Source organism: Eucyclogobius newberryi, unplaced genomic scaffold (genome assembly GCF_026437365.1).
Source record: "Eucyclogobius newberryi isolate DKJ021-1_F unplaced genomic scaffold, fEucNew1.0.hap1 SCAF_2, whole genome shotgun sequence".
Taxonomy (NCBI): Eukaryota; Metazoa; Chordata; class Actinopteri; order Gobiiformes; family Gobiidae; genus Eucyclogobius; species Eucyclogobius newberryi.
In genome coordinates, this window is record NW_027315834.1 from 7,427,106 (window position 1) to 7,449,647 (window position 22,542).

Genomic DNA, 22,542 nt, shown 5'->3' on the forward strand with positions numbered 1-22,542 from the left:
CTGTAGAGATTTTTTAACCTGTACAAAATTCAAAATGTTCTTTTCTTTAAGATTTTGTGACCATTGTCGTAGTTGGGATTTCACAACACTGTGGCTGGCTGCACTTGGAGCCTGGCATATGTGTATTGGCATATGTGTACCACTCAACCACCGGGCAGCACAATTTATTTTTTAAATGGCCGTGGCTGCAGAGCCGCGGCGCGGTAAAATGGCCCAGCAGTTTCAGGAACTGCGGCACTGCCATAAAGCCTCATGGCTAACCCTAACCCTAACCCTAACCCTAACCTTAACCCTAACCCTAACCCTAACCCTAACCTTAACCCTAACCTTAACCGGGCGCGGTCTAAAACGGCGCGGTCAAGTAGCGCAGCAGTTTCAAGAGCCGCGGCACAAAATAACATGGCAGTTTCGCGGCTCTGTAGACACTCCCTTTTTAAATTGTCACATATTTAAATTTTTTCCAATGTAATGGATTACTCTAATTAGAACGCTTTCTTTCTTTATGTTGTAAGTTGTCTTTTATTAGACAGAATAGTGCAGCGTGGAATGGGGATGAGAGACAAAAGTACATAAATATTATATCTGTACTGTAACTGATTTTACTTTATTACATTTAAAAAATCCCCTTTATTGATCCTTATCTCCATTAAAGTTGTTTTTATAGTACCTGAGCTTTAGTTTTGTTTGTTATTTTGTTTCAAACAAACAAAACTACAAACAAAAGACATACTTACTTTTAGAATGAGTAATTAGCAATCAGTAATTGAATAACTTTTCCAGGATAACTTGCCACTCCTGGTTACAATGGACAAGAAATTATACAATTTGGATATTAACAGACACTTAATGATTACATTTACCTGTACTGTTGTATTTCCTTGGAATGGAAAGGATGACAATAGCGCATAGGTTCTATAGAAAGTTATCTGCTATGCAAATTATCCCTTACCAATTAACTGCTTTAGGAGAATCCATCCTGAAACTCTATGGTTATTTTTAGTCTGAAAATATTAAACTACATGGGAAACTTTCTGCTAAACAAGCATTCCTTCTATTTTGCTAAATGCAGATGTGGCTTTTGTGACACCGGCGATATATGCTTGTGTCTAAGTATAGCTTGAGTACGCAGTAAGGGTGCTCTGAGCTCACCCAGTCAAACAGAATGGTCTGCAGTCTGGAGCTGGGATTGTCACTGAAGGGTAAAATTACATGTCTCTCTGTCAGTGTCTCCCATTCCTCCTGGTTTATGTTTCTCTGCTCCGACCATAAGAGGTAAAGACCAAAAAGCACCAAAAACAGGCTTTATAGATGGGAAGTTAGAAAGGAGCGAGGTCAGAGAAAAGGTCAGCCAAACAAGGGATTGGCTTAGTCAGTGTCTGGACAGTCAGAATCAGAATCAGAATCAGAAAAGGTTTATTGCCATTGTCAATGAACAAAATTCACAAACATAGGAACTTGTCTTGTTGATTCGGTGCAACATAAATCAATAAAACGATGAACAATGAATAAGTCACAACAATAAGCTATCAGATAAAAAAAGAATAAAAATGACCTAAGAAAACTTAAACAGACAACGATGGATGTCAAGATTTACCGTTTTTTAAAGGCTACGGTAGGTTTATGAACTTAAGCACAAATGTTGCAATGCGTAAATGAAAGGGTGAAGAAGGTAGAAGAAGTAAATGTCATGAAATCATTTGAGCCCCCACCTCAAGTCCTTCACCTCCCCCCTGCTAGAACCCCTGCAGTTTGCGTACAGAGCCAACAGGCCTGTGGACGAGGCTATCAACCTGGCACTTAACTTCATCTTGCAGCATCTGGACTACCCGGGAACCTATGCCAGGATCCTGTTTGTGGACTTCAGCTCTGCAATCAACACCATCCTCCCCGCTCTGCTCCAGGACAAGCTCTCCCAGCTCAACGTTCCGGACTCCACCGGCAGGTGGATCACTGACGGATAGGAGGAAGTGCGTGTGGCTGGGGAAGAATGTCTCAGACACTATCAGACTATCAGCACAGGAACTCCACAGGGCTTTGTACTCTCTCCCCTGCTCTTCTCCCTGTACATAAAAACTGCTGCACTTCCAGCCATGACTCCATAAAACTGATCAAGTTTATAGACGACACCACCCTCATTGGGCTTATCTCGGACAGGGATGAGTCTGTCTACAGGAGGGAGGTGGACCGGCTGGTGTCCTGGTGCAGCGGCAACAACCTGGAGTTCAACGCAGCGAGAAGACAGTGGAGATGATCGTGGTCTTCAGGAAAGTCACAGCCCCCCCTCACCATCACAGACTCCCCCATCTCCACCGTGGACTCCCTCCGCTTTCTCGGCACCACCATGACCCAGGACCTCAAGTGGGAGCCCACCATCAGCTCCCTCATCAAGAAGGCCCAGCAGAGGATGTACTTCCTGCGGCAGCTGAGGAAAGCCAAGCTGCTAGCGGAGCTGATGGTGCAGTCCTACACAACCATCATTGAGTCAATCCTCACCTCCTCCATCACCGTGTGGTACGCCGCAGCCACAGCCAGGGACAAACAGAGACTACAGCGCATTGTGCTCTCTCCTGGGAAGATGATCGTCAGCGGACTTCCATTTCTGCAGGACCTGTACGTCTCATCACAGCCGACCCTGCTCACCCTGGACATGGACTATTTGAGCCACTCCCCTCAGGCAGTGCACGTGTGTGACGAGCGCATACGTGACAAGCACATGTGTGATGAGCACATGTGTGACGAGTATATGCATGATGCATAGGTGCGTCACTTAGAGCCTAGAACGCCCTCTTGCGGTTGTCAGTGTGAAAATAATCAACACGTGACATGTGGTTGCCAGTGTGTATATAACAAATAACGAATAATATCACATAGAAGTCTCTGGAGTATAAGTCGCACCCCGGTCAAAACTATGAAAAAGACTTATAGTCCGGAAGATATGGTAATTACCATTCCACACATAATTTTTGTAAATGCAGTCGTAGTTTTTGAACCATTGCCACTAATCCTTGAAGTCTCTCCCCAGGCGTCTCTGTTGGATCTGAAGGAGAAGGCAGCCACCATGGCCTCCGCCGCCGTGAAGAGGGACAGCCGCCTCAAGACTCTGGAGATCAGCTGGGAGCAGAAGAAGGAGGAGTGTGTGAAAATGGAAAACCATCTCAAGAAGGTTAACTACTCTGCCACTACTTTATCGCAGTGCAAGTAAAATATTACTTATTAAGTACTTCAAATTGTTGACAATGGAAAAAGGGAAAGAGAGTTAAAAATATGGGTGAGTGAGTAATGAAGTTGTGTTGTCAAGATCAATCAAGCCAAGAGTCACAGTCTTTTAAAATGGCAACGACGAAAAGAGTAAGTTTAAGATAAGATAAGATAAGATATTCCTTTATTGTCCACACATGGAGAAGTTTCATTGTTGCAACGCAGGTAGATACAGAGGAGAAGGACAGATAACTTATAGGAAGTTTAAAAAACACTCTTAATAGAAGAACTCTTATAAACAAAACCAAAAAATCTTATTAACAAAACTCCTCTCATATCTTAATAGGGAATGGAGGGGGAAAAAATAAAAAGAAAGATAAAACATAAAATAAAATAATAATAAAATAAAGTAAATAATAATAAAATAAAGTAAAGTAAAAATAGCTAGCATAAGACTAAATAATACTAATACTAATGGCAAGTAAACACTCTTATTTACATCAGTTACATGCACATGAATATGGCCTTAATTGCTTGTGAGTATGACAGTAATTGCACATGAATATGACGGTATTGCACATGGTTAAGTCAGTATTGCAAGTGTTCAGGGCTAGCAGTGTTTGTTATAAAGTCTGACAGCAGCAGGAGGGAAAGACCTGCGAAACCTCTCCTTCATACAGCGAGGGTGGATCAGTCTCTCACTGAAGCTGCTCTCCAGAGCAGACAGAGTGTCCTGCAGAGGGTGAGACTCATGGTCCAGCATAGATGTGAATCTAGCCAGGACCCTCCTGTCCCCCACCTCCTGCACTGATTCCAGAGCACAGCCTATGATGGACTTGGACTTCTTGATTACTTTGTCCAGCCTCTTCCTCTCCCTCTCTGTGATGCTGCTGCTCCAGCAGGCCACGCCGTACAGGAGGGCTGATGCAACCACAGAGTCGAAGAAGGTCTTCAGGAGTTGCCCTGTCACTCCAAAAAACCTGAGTCTCCTCAGGGGGTAGAGCCGACTCTGGCTCTTCCTGTACAGTGCGTCTGTGTTGTGAGTCCAGTCCAGTTTGTGGTTCAGATGAACACCCAGGTACTTGTATGAGTCCACTCTCTCAATATCCTGTCCCTGGATGTTCACTGGTAAGGGGGCAGTGGAGTGGCGTCTGCGGAAGTCCACCACCATCTCCTTTGTCTTTCCCGCATTGATGAGGAGGTGGTTCCGCTGACACCAGTCCACAAAGTCCTGCGCCAGTCCCCTGTACAAAAAGTTTAGTACAATAATGTGTTAAATGCACTGCCTACTGAAAAAAAAACAACTCAATTGGACTTTATATATATATTACTTTATACCCACTGCTGGGTCAATAATAATACAAAAATGTATTTGCGTGGTATTAGCGGCATACTTCTATCAGAATGCCTCAGAGCAGATTGTGACTGAGACTTGAATAGATATTGCACTTGACATTCTATCGGAAAAAAATTGTGCTTCGGTAGAGTGTTCTCCAAACACATCAATGCTGTGGACAAAAATATCAGGTTTACAAGAGAAAATGCTATGTAGAACCGCTTAGCCTTTCTTGATTGTTCCACTATCATTGGAGAAGACAGAGAACTCCAGATAGAAGTATATAGGAAACCAACACATGGATAAGTACCTGCCTTTTGACTCTAACCATCTACTACACATAAGGACATTACAACACAGAGCCCAAGAAGTGCCCACCAGCTCAGAAGGCAAGAAGAAGGAGGAAAAACCTATCCAAAATGCTTTCTCAGCCTGTGGTTACCCTGCTTGGGCTCTTAACAAAGTTAAGCGATCCAAAAAGCAAAACAAAATGGATATAAGGAAAACAGAACCAAGAAGGAATGGAGTCTATCCCTTATGTGCCTGGACTGTCTGAAAAACTACAAAGGATTTTAGACAGCACATAATCCCTGTTTATTTAAACCGGGCAACACTTAAAGACAAAAACAGTTTCATCCTAAGGACAAGATGCCTACACATAGTACAATGTAGCATATTCTATCCAATGCAGTGAGGAAAGTTGAAAAGATGTGTAGGTGAGACTGAACAGCCACTGCACAAAAGGCTGTATCAACACAGACACAGACAAATTCAGGATTACAGAGTACCGTGCATCTTCTTCTTAAAGCCACAAACCACTCTTTTGAAGACAGTGAGCTGAAGATTCATGGTTTGAAAAAGGAGATACGGAGGCCATTAAAAAACAGAATCCCTCTTTAAACAGGAATAGAGGTTTAAGGTTCAATTTACCAGTAGTGTACAGCAGTATTTTGAAGCCATTGAGCGGCATCAGCCTGTTCAGAATCGAATCAGGTACTCATATGTAATGAGGGAACAAAGGTGTTTGTTTCAGGTGAAACTATAAACAGTACAGGCTATTATCAGGAAGCTCCGCCCGGTGGGCAGAGCTCACTTACAGTAGGATAAATACTGGATGAGAGTCGAAACCTCTCATTTTTCTAAAACCGTGTCCAAATGACTACAACTGTTTTTTTGTCATATTGCCCTATTATTATTACAAAAGGTGTTTATATTCTTGTCAGGCTCAGAGTGCAGCGGCAGAGACCCAGGCCAACACTGAACTGAGTGAGCGCATCTCGAGTCTGGAGCAGGAAGTGTCTCGGTACAAAGACGACGCAGCCAGAGCCCAGACAGAGGTGGAGAGGCTACTGGACATTCTGAGGGAGATGGAAAACGAAAAGAACGACAAAGAGAAGAAGATCCATGAGCTAGAGAGGTGAGACCACGGATACGAAAAGGATTTTTAAAGATGTGGTGTCATTATTACCAGAAACGCTAATGTATATAATGTAGCTCATAATCAGAGATGGGTTTCATGGAATCACACTTACATAATATAGAATAAATTATACATTGAGTATTGATAACTTGCATGTAACGTCAACATCAGTCCTTGGGTCATTGAAGCTAACTGAAACAAAACTGTGTTGTCTATCATGTCTTGTCATGTCAAACATTATGTTAAATTAAGTATATACTTGAGACCTGCAATCCGATTTCCTGTGGGTTTCCCAGGACTCAATCCAATGCTTTGGGATCAAGTCCCGAATGACAGAACAGTGGGCCCACGCAGAGAGGAAAATGTCTTGCCAGTTAAATATGATATAAAGTTGGTTAATTTGAGTAAAATGTTAAATGCTCATGTGCATCAACAAGTCAACTCTGCATTATTTCTCTGAGCGGCTTGTAAACGGTATTGTGTCTGTGGAGAACTAATTTTCTGTCAAGATCAGCAGGGACACAATTTATAGTGGCGCCCACAGAGAACAGTGTGCTCTGACCAGCCTCAGGTGGATGTATTCTCACATGACAATTTTCCTCTCAACAATTTAATGTTCCTATGCATTATAATATTCCAGTGCTAATAATATAAGTGAGGCTTTATTAGAGGCTTTCTCTGGACAAAGACATAGCCAGAGCTTTCATAAGGCACTGCTCTGCTGCTTGTATCTGAGGCCGGGATTATAATGCAGCAGCGAGTAGCGGCATGTTAACGATTCACCTATTTTTTGGATGTATCGATATTTTTAGTTGTACTGGATCCAGGCAACGTATCACTGCAAACCCAAAGCTACTACTAAAATATCCATTATATCTAGATAAAGTTATACTTTCAGATAGCAATCTATCTGAACGTATAACTATCTGAACGTCATCTTCAGGCTCCTGACGAATTACGTCAGAACCTGAGCCCCTACGTTAGAGGAGAGGATAAGTAAAGGAGAGCTTTTAAGATAAGATAAGATAAGATATTCCTTTATTGTCCCACATGGGGAAATTTCATTGATGCAACGCAGGTAGATACAGAGGTAGACACAGAAGAAAAGAACAGATCACTTATAGGAAGTTTGAAAAACACTCTCAGTAGAAGAAGAATAATGCTTTAATTTGTGTGTAAATAGGTTTCGAAGTTGACAAGGAATGTGATTGTATAGATAAGACAAGTAAATATCAAGTAAAATACAACGAGACTCGGAACAAGAACTGTCCTGGAGTCAAATATTGTTTAGTAATCTTATTGTTTGGTCTTATATCGGAATGGTTTCTATTGTTCTAAAAACGCATCATTCCAATTGTACTCGGGACCCATCGGGAATGGTCAGAGAAGCAGAATCCGGTTTTAGAAGCTGTTAAACATTTGGGATTTGTATTGGAATCTTGACTGTATTCTGGGCACATTTGGGCAGAACAACATCAGATAACAAGAATAATCTGATATTCCAATTACATGTGATTTTTGGTGTTTACCTGCACCAAAATCTCAAAAAGACATGGTAACACCAGTTTTTTCAAATTTTCAGTTTTGTATTTGGAAGACAAAGTGCAATTCATTTTCTGTTATATTTCATTGAATAAGAATGTAAATTCTTCTTACTATGTACTTTTTTTATTCTAATTTTGAATTCAAATTTTGAGAATGATTTTGCCTCCACCTCTGCATATAAATCTTAAATAGATATATACTTATATTTATACAGTAAACCCAGACTTGCAAACGTATTTAATGTTAATTCCAATATACAGTAACACTAATCATTTAGCATTCTGTCTTCTTCTACCTCTTTTTCCTATTCTTTTTTCATCACTTTTTCTAAAACCAATAAACAATGTTTTATTAATTTTCTATTTTTTCAAATGTAATCTTGAATTTCCACACCTTTGAATATGTTGAGCGATTTTTACATGCTTACTTTTGAATTCGGTCATTCAAAAGAAATCCACACCTCCAGAGGAATCAAACACCGCCCCCTTCATCTCAGCAGCCAATGGGGGGGCTGGTGTGGGACTATCTCGGCACGTGAGTGGCTAGTGGACGCGTTTTAAAAAACACACTTTGCTTGACAGACGGAGGGATTTGAGAGCGCTCCCTTGTGGAAAATGTGATGTAGTAGGATTCTAATTTAAAAATCATTGTGTTATTATTCATTATATGAATAATATGAGCATATAAAATGTAATTATAAAGGAGATTTCTCAAACCTTCCAGACATTTCCACATGGGACAGAACTGAGAATGTTCACTAATAAACACCAGGGCTACACAATAAATCATGTGTTTGTTTTTGCAAAATCAACTGTCCAATAAATATAGTATGTAACATTGAAGATAATTAAATCAATCAAAAATATTTAAATCTAACACTATTCAACATTGTTATTGCTTATTAAATGTATTTAAGTATTTCCTTACGAACCTATTATTTAAAGGTGCACTATGTAACTTTTCATGGTGGTGGGTGTGTTGTGGAATTTCTGCAAACAATCACCAAGAACGGATGAAATTCCCCAATTTGAGTCATTTACCGAATTTGGGTCAACCATGCTCGTCCGTTATTATTTTTGTTTTCATAATTTTACCAACTGTTTGATCTGTTTAAACATTTAATAAAGTTGTAAAGGTGTGTTGTGCAATATGGATTTTGGCCCTTGTTTACATTATGGTTGCTCTGTAACAGTTGTAAAATTATCTCTACCTATGTCACATCTGCTTTTCATGTCCAACCAGAAAGTAATAAAAGCCACCAAAATTGACAAATGGTTTGAAAATAGGCAAAAAAAAAATTGTGCTAAAATCTCAAATATAAACATGTTTACTACATTGTATAGTCTAACTCAGGGGTGTCAAACTCATTTGGGCCGCGGGCCGAATTTTGACGCTCAGGCTGGGTCGCGGGCCGAACATAACGTAAAACATAAAACTATTAAAAATATATGAAATAAATAGCTTTATATAGCCTACGCTGTTTTGAAGCAATTACTGGATTGATAAATTAAATTACAAAATGTTTGTTCTCATAAACTGAAATGTATTTAGAAAAGTGTAATTTCACCAATACTGTGCTTCAGTTCATGTGCATTACAACTTCAGAGTTGATCTACAGTTCTACACAGAGATACACATTTGACTTTATAACAAAACAAACTTTACCAAGATCTAAAAACTTTTAAATGTACTAACTAACATTTCCACGTCTGTGTAGTTATCTGTACACCTGAACTGACACACCACTAAACTTCTCAAAAGTGCTTAAAGTGCACTTCTCCCTCGGCAGCTCACACAGCAGTGCAGCAGAGCCCCGTGGGGGAGGGGCGGCCACCGGCGGCATTGTGGGACGCGTAGTTTTAGCTATAAAAACGGTTACGGATGTAACTACGGTTCTATGAATCGATTTAAAAAAAAAAAAAAATGTTTTATTTGTAATTTTTTTTTAAATATAAATTTTAAATGTTCGGCGGGCCAGATTAAAAACGTCTGCCGGGCCAGATTTGGCCCGCAGGCCAGAGTTTGACACCTATGGTCTAACTTGAGAAACATTCATTAACATCTGTGACAAGCATGGGACGAACCCTCCACCAAAACATTTCTACAGTGAACCTTTAAAGATAACACAAATATTGTTATTATCACAATATCCAAAATATGCAACTGCAAATTGCATGTGTCTTTGTGCAGCCCTAACGCTAAACACTGCTGATGGGTTGCAGCATTGGTTTGCAGTAACAGGAGCAAGCTGTAGTTTCACCTAAATGTGGATATTTGCACTTCTGCCTCTTTTGTTACAGGCAAACGTACTTTTAAAGTTGACAAAAATAGGGCAAGCTCTGGCTCCACAGTCAGTACAGTCTTTGAGCTCCTCTTTCTATCAATGATGCAACTCTTTCATTCATTTAACTGCTGTGTTTTCACCTCTCACTTTTTTACTTTCAGCCTGTCTGAGGATGATGCCTGACACTGACTTTAAATTTTTTTCATAGGAGTCTGGGTTGTTTTTATTTTGCCACAATAACTCTGTACTTACACAAACTATTTCTCTAACCTCTCTCTTTCTGTTTGTCTAAAATATATGTAATACTAATTGTGTCTAGTCTGCTCTTGTCTGCTTGCGATACCTGCCTGCTGTCTGTTGGGGTATAATGACAAAAATCTGGCAACATTTAGAAATAGTCTTGTTACTTTTTTCTGTGGAGGAGGGTCTGCCAATGACTTGTCTCAATGTATATGTCATTGCTTTGCCCGTAATGTTCCACAGAATAGGATTCACTTTTCTAGCTTATATTTATTCAACTACAGGCATTTTCATGGAATGGAATTCATTCCATGGAATGCGAGGAGTCATTGTTCTCTCAGGTCTGCCCAAAACGCAGCAGAAAATATGGACGGGCGCGAAGGCGGTCACGTGGGAAGGCGGTCGCGCGGGAAGGCGGTCGCGCGGGAAGGCGGTTGCGCGGGTGGCGAGAGCCATCATTGCCGCTCGCGCGGCTTTAATTCATCATTTACTTTCCGCTCCACAGATCTGACTTTTAACTTTGGACCTCTTATCTCTTAACTAGAGGTATGTAAGGCATGTAAATAAAGCCACCAGGTTCACTTTAGAACGCTCTGGGACATTTCTTTACTTCTCAGGGTCCACTTTGGATCCCTTAAATTAGCCGGTACTGTGCAGGCACTTTCCAATCCGCTCCAAAGTGAACCAGTGGAAACATGGCTTTAATGCCATACTGTGGAACATTCCAGGCAAAACAAAAACATCTCCATAGAAACAAGTAGGTGGCGGACAACTCGGCAGAAAAGTTAGTGCAACTTGAAGTACTATATAAGTCGATAATCAATGTTTCTTCTCTTTGCAATGCGTCACAATACAATGCAATGCACTTAATTAGTTTGATTGTGCTAAAGAGTGGTGCAGTGGTCTAAAGCGTTACACATGTGTGGTTCCACTGTGGTGCCGTTTGTTTAATTCCTGACCTTACCCATTTGCCGAATATCTCTCCTTCATTTCCAAGGAGCTAACATCTTCTGTGTTTGGCTAAACAGAATCAACTATGTCCAGTCACAGTTTTAAACTATAAGAGCTGGACAGAAAGCAGAAACACATTTTTATGTTATATAAGTTGTAAAAAATAGTCTGAATTTAGCTACATCGAAAGACACCATTTGATGATATAGTACTAACGAGGTGTTAAAATGTTAAATATCCTTCTTATAACAAATAATGCAATTTCGTTTACAGTGCACCACCAAAGACACCCTTAAACATGAACTGTTCAGAACATGTTTGTAGATGGTTTCAATTTATGAAGTGAGACTTAGTTTGGTCCTGTTATTTGGTTTAGTTCCGGTTTTAGCATCTGTTTTAGTCTGAATTACGACATGGTGTGTAAGACAGTAATCTCAAAACAATGAGAAGAGATATTTTAAATAGATAAGTTCACATGTATACCCCTGTTCAACGAACCTTTCAGAACCTCAGTCTACGATGCATAAGTCTGATATTATGTCTTTTATCACTGTTTGAATCGCTGAATCCTTTGTATTTGTCTGTGTGTTAAGTATTCTGATTGTAGTCCTAATGGTGCTTAATGATTTTGGGGAGTTCCAGAGTTGCCCTCAATGTCCGCCCAGCAAAAATAGAGGATTGTTAATAATTCATCAGTTGCTGACTTCAGTTTGGTAGAATTCAAACTTAACTTGTGTAATCTTTGTTACTCCTTAAGACTTGGGTCTGATCTGGACTTCTACAGTATTTTCATTTGGGGTTTTCAATTACAATTCATCACTAACCAAACTTCAGATGTGGGTTAAACAAATACAAAAATCAGCATACTACTCTTCTCCTATACAGTGTAAATCCAGCTGTCGTGGTGAGGAGATATTTATTTCCCAAAAGGAGGGCAGCCATTGGAGCAGAGCGAGTGACTTCACACCGGGGGCTAATGGAGCTGAAAATCTGCCCTGAAAGCCAAAATAAAGGATTTGGAAAGACCAGTGGAAAACCAGAGGTTTTTTAAATCAATAGTTATGATTTGACAATACAATAATAATAACAATAATACCATATAGCACCTTTATTTAGTTGAGTGATCGTTTGAACTGTCAGAAATATATTTTAAAGATATTTAAATTGTCTCTGTGTTTTCAACGGCATTTCGCACATTGATGACATCACAGAGGGATTCCATTTTAGAGTGCAACACTTTCTGTATTTTTAGCTCTTATTTTTCAGAATTTCTTCACAAACTGCAAATGAAAGGAAGTAAAACTATAATAAATATTTAACACAGGCGCTATCCCACCAAACTAAGTCATAATTAGAAAAATAGTAATACCTGTCATATAGACTTTAAGTGATACAAAACTAGCCCGTTAAGATCCTGCATCTAAAGCGGTCTGGCTCACTTTTGTCTCTCATAATTCTTTTGGTGCGATGATGTTTGATAAGAGATGTAATAATCACTGATGCTAGTTTATATGTTGAGTGATATGTAGATATGTTACAGACTTAGCAAAATAAATCCAACGCATGGTAGCACAAACTATTTCCAGTTACTTGACAACTCGTGTTAAAGCCTAAAAATATTACCTCGACAGTGCATAATGCATCTAACATTATCCAAACCCAATGCATTACATAAAGATAGGTTAAAGCATGGTGTAGGGGAGCAGAGAAGTGAAATAAATGCAAACAAAGTTGAGGATGAACTGGAACTAGTTTCCTGTTTACTCTCTTTAGCCCTGTCTCAGTGACACAAACTTGGAAATACTAAACCTCTCTCTGTGAATTGCTTAGACCAATCATTAAAAAACATGAATTATGTTTGGGTGAGGTCAGTTGCTCGTGTAGCAGAGCTCTGCCTCTGGACCCAGAGCTATGCACAAGGCATGGAACTGTTCCAAAGCACTCATAAGCACACCGGTCTGGAGGATCTGGGCCAGGGCCATACTTATGTAACTGTCTTAGTGGAGACCTGATTGTCTCCATAGAGATGGTAAACCTGGAGTCAAGCAGCTGTCAGATCTGTGGAGAGGCAAGCAGTACAGTAAAAAGGCATGTTTTTGGATGAATACGTTTAATGCCATACTGTGGAACATTCTACAAGCAATAACATCATAGAGACTAACAAAAAATACATATTGCACCATAAAGTTAATCCAGAATAATACATAAAATCAAACCATTAAAGCCTTTATGTTTGTGTGTGCTAACTGTCTATTTTCCTCTCTGCATGCTGTCAGTCTGCTCGCTAGTGCCTGTCTAGTTCAAAATACTCGTTCAGTTTCTCGACTTGTCTTCCAACTACTCTGTTTGAACTCTTTGAAGATTGATCCAGCTGCCTAACCTGGCGTTGCACTATTGTCTCCCATCTCACCTTTTCTCTTCTCTTTTTTTCCCTATCTTTCTTTAATCTGCACAATGCAACGCCGTCTGCCACTCTACGCAGTCTTGCCTCAAGGTTGGTACTGCATGCATTAGATATATATTCATACATACTTTAACCATCTCCCTCTATTTGCCTCGCCCTTGTTTTTTAATTATTCTCATCATGTCGTGTCTGTCTTTGTTTGAAGGATCCACCTTGACTTTCATTCACCTCTCCTTTTGTTACACTACTCGCTCGCTGTTTGATGAGGAAACGTTGTGCTTCCTTTGGGCTTTCCAGGTCTTTTTCAGTTCCGACTTCACTGCTTTTCCCTCATTCATTCAAATTGGATTACCGTATTTTAAATGTGTTATTGAAGACCATGTGTACCAGGCCAAAATTAGACTTTGCCCCAATTTATGCTACAATTTGCTCACTATAGCTTTTGGCCTTTAGGAAACAAGTATGCCTTGTCTTGGCCAAGGTCTACAAAAAACACCTTCTCACTGAATGTTAAATGTCTTATTTAGATTTATTCATTGCTCATGACTAATAAATAAGACCATCATTCAGGTGAAACAACTTAACTCCATTCTCCAAAACCGGTCAGACCACTCTTGTCTTGTCCTAGTCTACAGCAGCTCAAAGAACCAATTGGGTAAATGAAAAATCGGTTTAAATTGCAGTCGGGCAGTCATCCAGTTTTCCTGGTGTGCATGTAAACCTAGTTACTTACATACCTGAGCTTTCTCAGAAAGTTTAGTCCTCTAATGCCTAGGGGTGGGTGACATTGACAAAAACAAATTGTAGATGATAATAGAAATAAGGAAAAGGAGTGCCGTATGTGCAGGTGACATGCTAGAAAAAGGATGAGCGAGCATTAGTATGTTAACAATGCATCAGGAATGTGCTAAAATGTGCTATTAAATGTCTTGGCTGAAGTTCAGGTATTGCACAAAATGTGAATGGACCATATAATTGACCAGAAAAGAGCAGAAAGATCACTTTATAATTTTTAATAGTTTCAATTATAGACCATGTGCATGCACATTTGTCATTTATCCCCAAAAAAAAGTTTAGTTTTTTTAGATAATGGCTTTTTAATGGCTTTTTACACCGTAGTGCCATGTTAGTTTTCTCATCTGTTTTTAGTTTGTGATCCATCCCCAAAAGGGGTAAAAAGAAAACTTGTTTTTGCATTTGATCTGGTGCTTTGGAACTCTAAATCCACTGCCTATTTGCCACATCAAACAGCTTTAAAGGGAATAACAATGTTCCTGGATGCACACATTCATGAGTGTGTGACGCTGCTTTGTGAGACTCTGAGCTTGGTGCTTTTCTCAAGTTACCGTAAAAACTTAAACTAGGCTAACGATACATTTTGCTGCTCTGGTCAACTTGAAATGTGGAGCCCAGAAGTTTTGCTGGCATGGATAAATGTAATAAATCAATATTTGTTACCAAGCCCCATAGAGGTGTTGCAACTGGCTTGACTGACCGAGAGGAGAGACAGAGTGAGACGGAGAGACAGAGAGAGGAGGAGAGATAGAAGGGGAGGAGAGACAGGTAGAGGAGGAGAAGAGAGACAGGGAGAAGATGAGAGACAGGGAGTGGAGAGACAGTGGGAGAAGAGGAGAGGGAGAGGATGAGAGAGGTAGATGAGGAGAGGAGAGACAGAGGGAGAGGGGGAGAGGAGAGACAGAGGGAGAGGGGGAGTGGAGAGATAGAGGGAGGAGGAGAGACAGGGAGAGGAGAAGAGACGGGGAGAAGAGGAGAGAAGAGACACCGGGAAAGAAGTAGCTGAGAGGAGGAGAGGAGAGACAGAGGTGCGGAGAGGAGAGACAGGGAGAGGAGGAGAGGAGAGAAAGAGGGAGCTGAGAGAAGAATATGAGAGACAGAAGGAGCTCCGAGGAGGAGAGGAGAGACTGAGGTAGAGGAGGAGAGGAGAGAAAATGAGAGGAGGAGAGACAGCGGTAGAGGAGGAGAAGAGGTACAGAGGGAGAGGAGTGACAGCAGGAGAGGAAAAGGGAGCTGAGAGAAGGGGATGAGAGACAGAAGGAGCTGAGAGGAGGGGAGGAGAGATAGAGGACAAAGAGGAGAGACAGGGAGCTAAGAGGAAGAGAGGAGCGAGAGAGGGCGAGGAGGAGAGGATAGATGGAGGGACTTGAGAGAGACAGGGAGCTGAGAGGAGGAAAAGAGAGACAGAGGGAGCTGAAAGGAGAGAGAGAGGGAGCAGAAAGAGAAGCGATAGGGGGAGCTGAGAGGAGGAGAGAGGAGACAGAGGACGAAGAGGAGAGACGGAGGGAGCCGAAAGGAGTAGAGCACTCAGGGAGGCTCCTTTGCAGAGCTCTGGGGCTCTATGTTGCGTCATGGCTTCTTGCACAAACTAATGAGTGAAAATTTGAGAATTTCCTGACACTGACAATTTTACTGGTACTAAACATGCATTTAAGGAATTAAAACAGTAGGCTACTGTTATTTCTGGTTAATTTAAGTTTGTATAGTAAAAAATATTATATATATATATATTTTTTTTTACCAATAAAATTGCTTTAGGCTCTCTAAGGGGTCACACCAGATAAAGTTTGAGAAGCACTGGTGTAGAGAAGAGTGTCAGCACAGTACTAACATTTCAACTCAATTTCAATACTGAGGTGAATGATAATAATAATAATAATAATAATAATAATAATAATAATGATAAGGCTACCCCAAATAAATTGTCTGTTTGCTATAACCCGAGCCAACATTTTTCAAGTGGGTCGGACGGTAGGCAAATTATTTATTTTTTTACTTTGAAGGCAAAAAAAATATCAAAATGTTGGCATTTTTTGACTTGGAGTGACCGCCAGGGGTCAGGCTTCAACAGTCCAGGGGTCAGGCTTCAACAATCAATGATGGAAAGCGTCTTTATCAACCCGATCGGGAGACTAAATCTCACGATTTTAAGATATTTCAGTCGACCTTTTGTACGCCGCTATCCTTTATTTTGGTAGCGAAGGCGAGCGGGGGGAACACTTGGGGGACACGGGCGCCGCCATGTTTGTTGTGATAACGCTGCTGGGCGTGTTTCAATCCCAGAATGCATTGCGTAAGACACCCTGATAGAGCTTGGCATGTATTATGGACAGTTCAGTGGCGCTGAAGGAGGCTAACGAACTTGTTAAAGGCAAATTAACCTCCTCAACGCGCATTCTGTTTCATTACAGACGCACGTGGATTACTGAATATGAAGATGCACATTCAATTCAATTCAATTTATTTTTGTAAGGCCCAAAATCACAACAAAGGTTGCCTCTGAGGGTCTGTGGTGCGCAGTGTTTTATCAGTGCTTTGGGATGATAGATAGGTTAACCAGCGTGATAAAAATATTCGACACTGCGGTTAAGGAAAGACCGGTCGCTGAGTCGGCAAAATAATTGAGAAATAAAATATTTGGACGTTTTTTCTACAAAATGCTGATAATTTTTTTTCAGTCGGCTAGTTTCACACCGGGTCGGTCGGGTTACGGCAAACACACATATTAGTTTGGTCAGCCTAATAATAAACTATTTAAAAAGCCTTCACTAAGAGCTGATTAATTATGAAAATAAAACAAGCTGCAGTGTAAAGTAGCTTTCTGCATTCACAAAACCACCCACAAAATATCCGACCATGACATGTTTTTTTTTTAATCCTTTTTTGTTTGCACAAAATTAAGATTCTTGTAATCCTTTAATTGTTTTTATTTATTTATTTTTATTTTAGAGGTATTTTGTTTTCTTATTTCTTGAATAGCCATACCAGTATTTCAATCTTTTCAAAGGAAGCGGCATTCCACTTGGTGAAAAGGAAATCCTTGATGTGAATGTTGGGTGAACTATGAGCAGTAAACACACAAGGCCCTGAGCATTTCTGATCAAATATTTATGCAAGCATCCAAATGCAATATTAATTTCACCTTAATGTGGCTGCCTCTATATCAGCCACATGCTAATGAGTGTGGTTACAAACTTTCATGGAAAGGGTTTTTTTGGTTCATTCAAGGGCTGTTTTTGGGAACCTCAGATGGTTAAACTACCGTTGATATGGACAAGCTACAATCTACTCTTCCAGGATAGGCTAAATATAAATAGTAGATAAACATTCAGCAATGGCACAATAACTGAATAACATTTCACTAAAATGTATCAAGCATGAATATATTTAAGATTTTACCAAACATTTTGCCAGTTTACCAATTTTGGTAAAGTTTTTAATGGTACTTCCTGGTTGGTAGAGGTAATTCCACAACTGTTACCTAGCAACCATACTGTAAACAAGGCCAAAATACAAATAAATTATGCAATAGTTCTGATTTGACAAATAATAATTCCTGATAACGCCATTATTTTGGGAAATTTTTGTTTAAATTGTCACAACAGGTTGTCAGTTGCAGAGTTGGGTGCAACAGCTTAGCTGGTAACGCGTTACAGTACTCAAATTACTTTTTTAGAGTAAGGAGAAACGTAACACATTAGTTTTGTGCAACAATGTAATCTAGTACTCCCCAAGTAACTTTCTCAAATGAGTAAGTAGTTTTGGTTATTGGCATCTCTTTGCCAGTTTCATCTCGTTACTACAATGCCAGAGCTCAGCGTGAGCATGCAGCTAGGCCTCACGCCAAAGAGAAATCAAGATGCACATTTTGAAAAACTCCTTCTCCTTCCTTATAACCACTATTTTGTAGCTGAGGATTTCATTTTGTGTAACAGCAATGTGGTTAGTTTGATTTAAATAAACTAGTTTAAATCAAAATGTGTTCTGTTGCTGTGCGTTGGAGCTCTTGTCAATCCACTCATGTTGTTTCAGTGATGGTTCTCATTGCTTGAGGACAGGCTTAAACCTGCTTATTGTATGGCATTGTACTGTTGTCATCTGTCAATAAGTGAAGGGATGACTGAAGGTGAACACTAAAAAAGCAGAAGTATCAATACATTTTTTACACTATGAGAACAGATATGTTTCAACTTGAATTACATATCTGGGCATAGATAATTATCCAATCAACTTGAGATTAGTTAATGTGTATATCTATTGTGTATGTGTATAAATGTTTTCGGTTGAATGGAGCGGTCGGTGTGTCAAGATGTTTAAGTTTTTGCTGAAAGTTTCCTGCAGTGCCGTGAGTTTGTTTGTCGGTCGGGGGTTAATTTGGTGTTTGAGGATGAGCTGTCAAGACCTGTGTCACGGTGTTTTTATCCAGATCCACAGCTGTGTTTGAATATAAATACATTTCCACTGCACCAATGTAGTGTCCGTGTGGTCCTTTACAGGGAGAGAGAGTGTTTATGGGGTTTTAGTGCGTCAAAAGTGTGGCCGATCTGCCCAAATGTCCGAGCCTTGGTTTACCCCGTGTGTGTAAATGTCAAAGGACTTCTGTGTGCAGGTGGTGCAAAAGGAAACATGATCGCTGCTGACTGAATCTGCTCCAGCTCTTTGGTTCTATGTTTGAGCATGAATATTTATACACAAACTCAAAAGATGGAAAACAGCTGTATATATTTGCTCAGTAACACTTTACTTTTGGATTTTCAAATTGATTGAATGTGTTATTGGTATGTTACACGTTCTACAATGTTTCTTTAACCTTTATTTGGTGCACAAAGCGGCCCATTATCAGCTAACAGATTACGTTAATGCAGTGGTTTTGTTGTTTTTTATTCCTGGATGGGTCATTATAGACCACAGTGCATTACAAGAGCAGCGTGACAACAGGCCAACGACTGAACGAAATCCCCTATAAACTCTGTTTTAACATCCTTAGATGTTTGTTTTGATTAAGAATCAAATGTATCAATAGTTTCCATGTCAGGGAAAGAGCTGTTTTCTCCAAGTTAAATAAACCATGCATGATTAATATTAGTCCATGAACACTGCAGTGTCACTCAGGTTTGCTCAGGCTTTATGAGATACAGTATGAGATACACTGCTCTAGGGATTAATAAAGTATACATTATCTTACCGATTAGGAGCATCTTTATGATTTGAGTGTTGGAGGGTCTGCTTGTCTCCATGAAGATTGCGAGAGAAGGCAGGTGTTACAGGTCCAGTATTGGCAGCACTCTCACAAAAATAAGTTGTGTTTCAGTGTTTTGGTTGTTTTTTTTAGATATAATGCCATACTGTGGAAAATTCTAGAGAGGGCAAAAACATCTCTGTTGAGTCAAGGGGATCTCCACCTGAAAAGTTACATAGTGACCTTTTAAATTAGCATTTGCATTTTGAATGAAAGGAAATGTTTGTGGTACCTTTCCCGCCCTTTTATAAACTTTTAATTTACTCTTACACCAGTATTTCAAAGTGATGATAAATGAGACTAAACTTCATTTCACATGATAAATAATGTGAAAATGCAATGGCTGCTGTTGCAAACTGTGATTTAAAGACCAAAAGGGAACCACCGGAGATGGGCCCAAGAGTGAGAGGAAGAGAGAGGAGAAATTGTCCATAGTTGAATGAAAGTATTTTAGGCAAAGGAAAGAAAAATGTTGCCTTTGGAAAAGTGTGAGTTTTGAACATTATAAAGATGTGGGGTTTTGCACTGCTCTTATTTGAAAGTCACACTCCTGGTGTGTATGCATTTAATGGAAAGAATATGGTGTTTTGACCTTGGCAGATAGACAGGTCAGTAATGTGATGAAGAAGAATGATGTGCACATTTATTGTGCCTGCATTATGTTTTAGGCTTGTCCTTGACCTTTTTACACCCACGTTAGACATGATTTGGTCCTTGTTTGACCTAATTTTGTCCTGGTTTAGTCTTGATCTAATCCTGATGGTGTTTTTATTTTAATGAGTCGGTTCTTGAAGGGAAACGTTTGAGACGTCGTTTGTCTTGATGAAGAGGAGATGGAAAGGTTGGGGCTTGGAGAGAGTAGAGTTCTAGCTAACAAAGTTAAATGATGGAGGGAAAGGAGAGTGGAAGGGAGAGAGGGTGTGTTTTTAGGAATAGTATGTGATTGGCTGATGCTCTATATAACAGGGGCCCACACTTTTTTGACTCGTCAGCTAATTTTGATTTAGCAAACCCCAAGGATCTACCTACAGATTTATATTATAATTTAATAATATTTTTATGGTCAGTTTTAAACAGGTTTTTATTATTTTTAAACATAATCAGGCCATATAAACAAAATATAGGCATTCACTATTAATAGCCTAATAATATTATGTTATATATAAATGTGCAATATAAAATAACTTAATTATTAGCCACAACTAAGCTAAATTTAAGGTTGAGCTTAAAGGTCCCATAACATGCAAAATCGACTTTTCAGAGCTTTTAACCTTCTTACATTGCTATTTGTGCTTCATACATGTACCCAGAGTGTTTTTTTGATTGATTCCCACAGTGTTTAGCTATATTACAGACTATCTCCTTTCCTCGAATCTCCAAACTGACGGGGGTGTCTACAAGACCGCGTCATAAGGGCAAGCACGCGTCATCATCCCTCCATCTATAGATATATCTGTTCTGCGCACGCTGTAGAATAAACACCAGATTTATTTAGTCTCAAAGTAGTGTTGATCTGAAGTTCTATTGTTTCTCACTCACTCGCGCGGAGCAGACAGCTGTGGGGGACACACTACGTCACGGGTGGGCGGGGGAGCCAGATCGCTCTTCGCAAGGGTGGGGGCAAATATCAAACCAAGCCGTTTGCATTTCCGGGTTGGTGAGGGGGTCCAAGGTCTGGGTGATATTTCTTAACTATTATGTTAAGGGTGTTGCACAACCCTTATTATTATCAATTATACACTTAGGATAGACTACGAAATGTGAAAAAAAGCATGTTATGGCACCTTTAAGCGCCATTACCTGTCTACTCCTCCTGCTCCTTGCCCTGACTCGCTCTGCTTTCTCCTTTACATAACTGCCTTACACAGCTCCGCTTTACCCTTCACGCTCGCGCTTACGGCTACAGCGAGCCCACAACGCGGCAAAAATAAGAACTGTTCTCGTGCTGATAGTAGCTCTCGGTCCAGCCGCGCTGCTGTAACACTGTCACTTGTAATGCCGGACTATAAACTAAACACAGACAGAGCTATGGGATCGACCCTCACTGCCTCTGAGTTTGACTGGTAGATCACAGTCGATGTAATGGGCACTCCTGCTCTACATGATTCTGGTGTTTTTTATTTTATTTTGCTTTTGTCTTTGTAAATCATGTTATGGAGCACGCGTTAGTAACAGGTTTGATTGACAGCACGGCTTGTTGCTAACTTCAGCAACCTCGCTCCTGATTGGCTTTGTGGTTGCCATGAAACGTGCACTTGGATTTCCAAATATGGAACTCAACCCCACATTAGCCGCTAAAACTGCTAGCCGCAACTGGCTTTATTTGGCTTGTACGTCAACCCTTTGTCTACTTCTATATACAGTCTATGGATTTAACACACTGCCACTCACCTATTTTAAAGAATGAACTTCCATTGTGTTAAATCAATTGACCAAACATAATTTTATATTTAGTTCGATCAACTATAGCTGCGTTTCCACTTGCGTTTTAGTCCGGGGCCGTCCCGGATCAGTTTGCTCCAACTTGTTCCTCCTAGTGAAATTGCCGGATTAGAGCCGCTCCACTCGTCCACAAAACAAAAACACACTTCCGGGCTACCCACAATGCCCCCCTCTCTCTTAAAGGGGCCAGCCAGGCTGGTAACATGAGTGTCCGTTATATTAGGCGGTGGAGTGTATCGGGAATCGGCCCCAGTCTCGCTCCTGAGTGGGAATGCACAGTCAATTGATCCGGTCTAAAGATGGCCGCCAACTGAGCCGGTTTGATCAGTTTAGTCCGGACTAAACTGATCAAGTGGGAACGCAACTTATGACTTCAATGTGCAATGTGTCTGCTAATGTCTCTAAATTAATATTTTCATTAAGGTACCGGTATATCTACATAACCTGGCTTTAAATGATAAAATACAGTATAAATTATAAAATGCAACAATATAAACTTTATTTTAGTTGATCATTGAGAATAATTGTAATATCACAAAATCGCTAATTTAGATTTGTTTATTTATATTGTGACATTCCAAGTTGCAATGAACAATAACAACGTATTATCTCTGAAAGCCCTTAAAATGGCATCCTTGAAAATATGTCTGCTACATCTGTGAAAATAGATAATTATTTACATGAATTT

The 22,542-nt window shown here is 40.1% G+C and overlaps 1 protein-coding gene across 9 annotated transcripts in view; it reads left to right on the forward strand.

Moving 5' to 3' along the window:
• Positions 1 to 22,542, forward strand: part of LOC140366986 (ELKS/Rab6-interacting/CAST family member 1-like) — a 226,652-nt gene that overhangs the window by 77,472 nt on the left and 126,638 nt on the right. For 3 of the 9 annotated variants that reach the window (XM_072453259.1, XM_072453252.1, XM_072453254.1), the window contains 4 exons: positions 3,023 to 3,163; positions 5,758 to 5,951; positions 7,950 to 8,033; positions 13,457 to 13,468. In XM_072453259.1, the coding sequence (XP_072309360.1) occupies positions 3,023 to 3,163; positions 5,758 to 5,951; positions 7,950 to 8,033; positions 13,457 to 13,468 (431 nt within the window). The remainder of the gene's footprint in view (positions 1 to 3,022; positions 3,164 to 5,757; positions 5,952 to 7,949; positions 8,034 to 13,456; positions 13,469 to 22,542) is intronic. The other 6 variants (XM_072453253.1, XM_072453260.1, XM_072453257.1 and 3 more) reach the window with 2 other exon arrangements.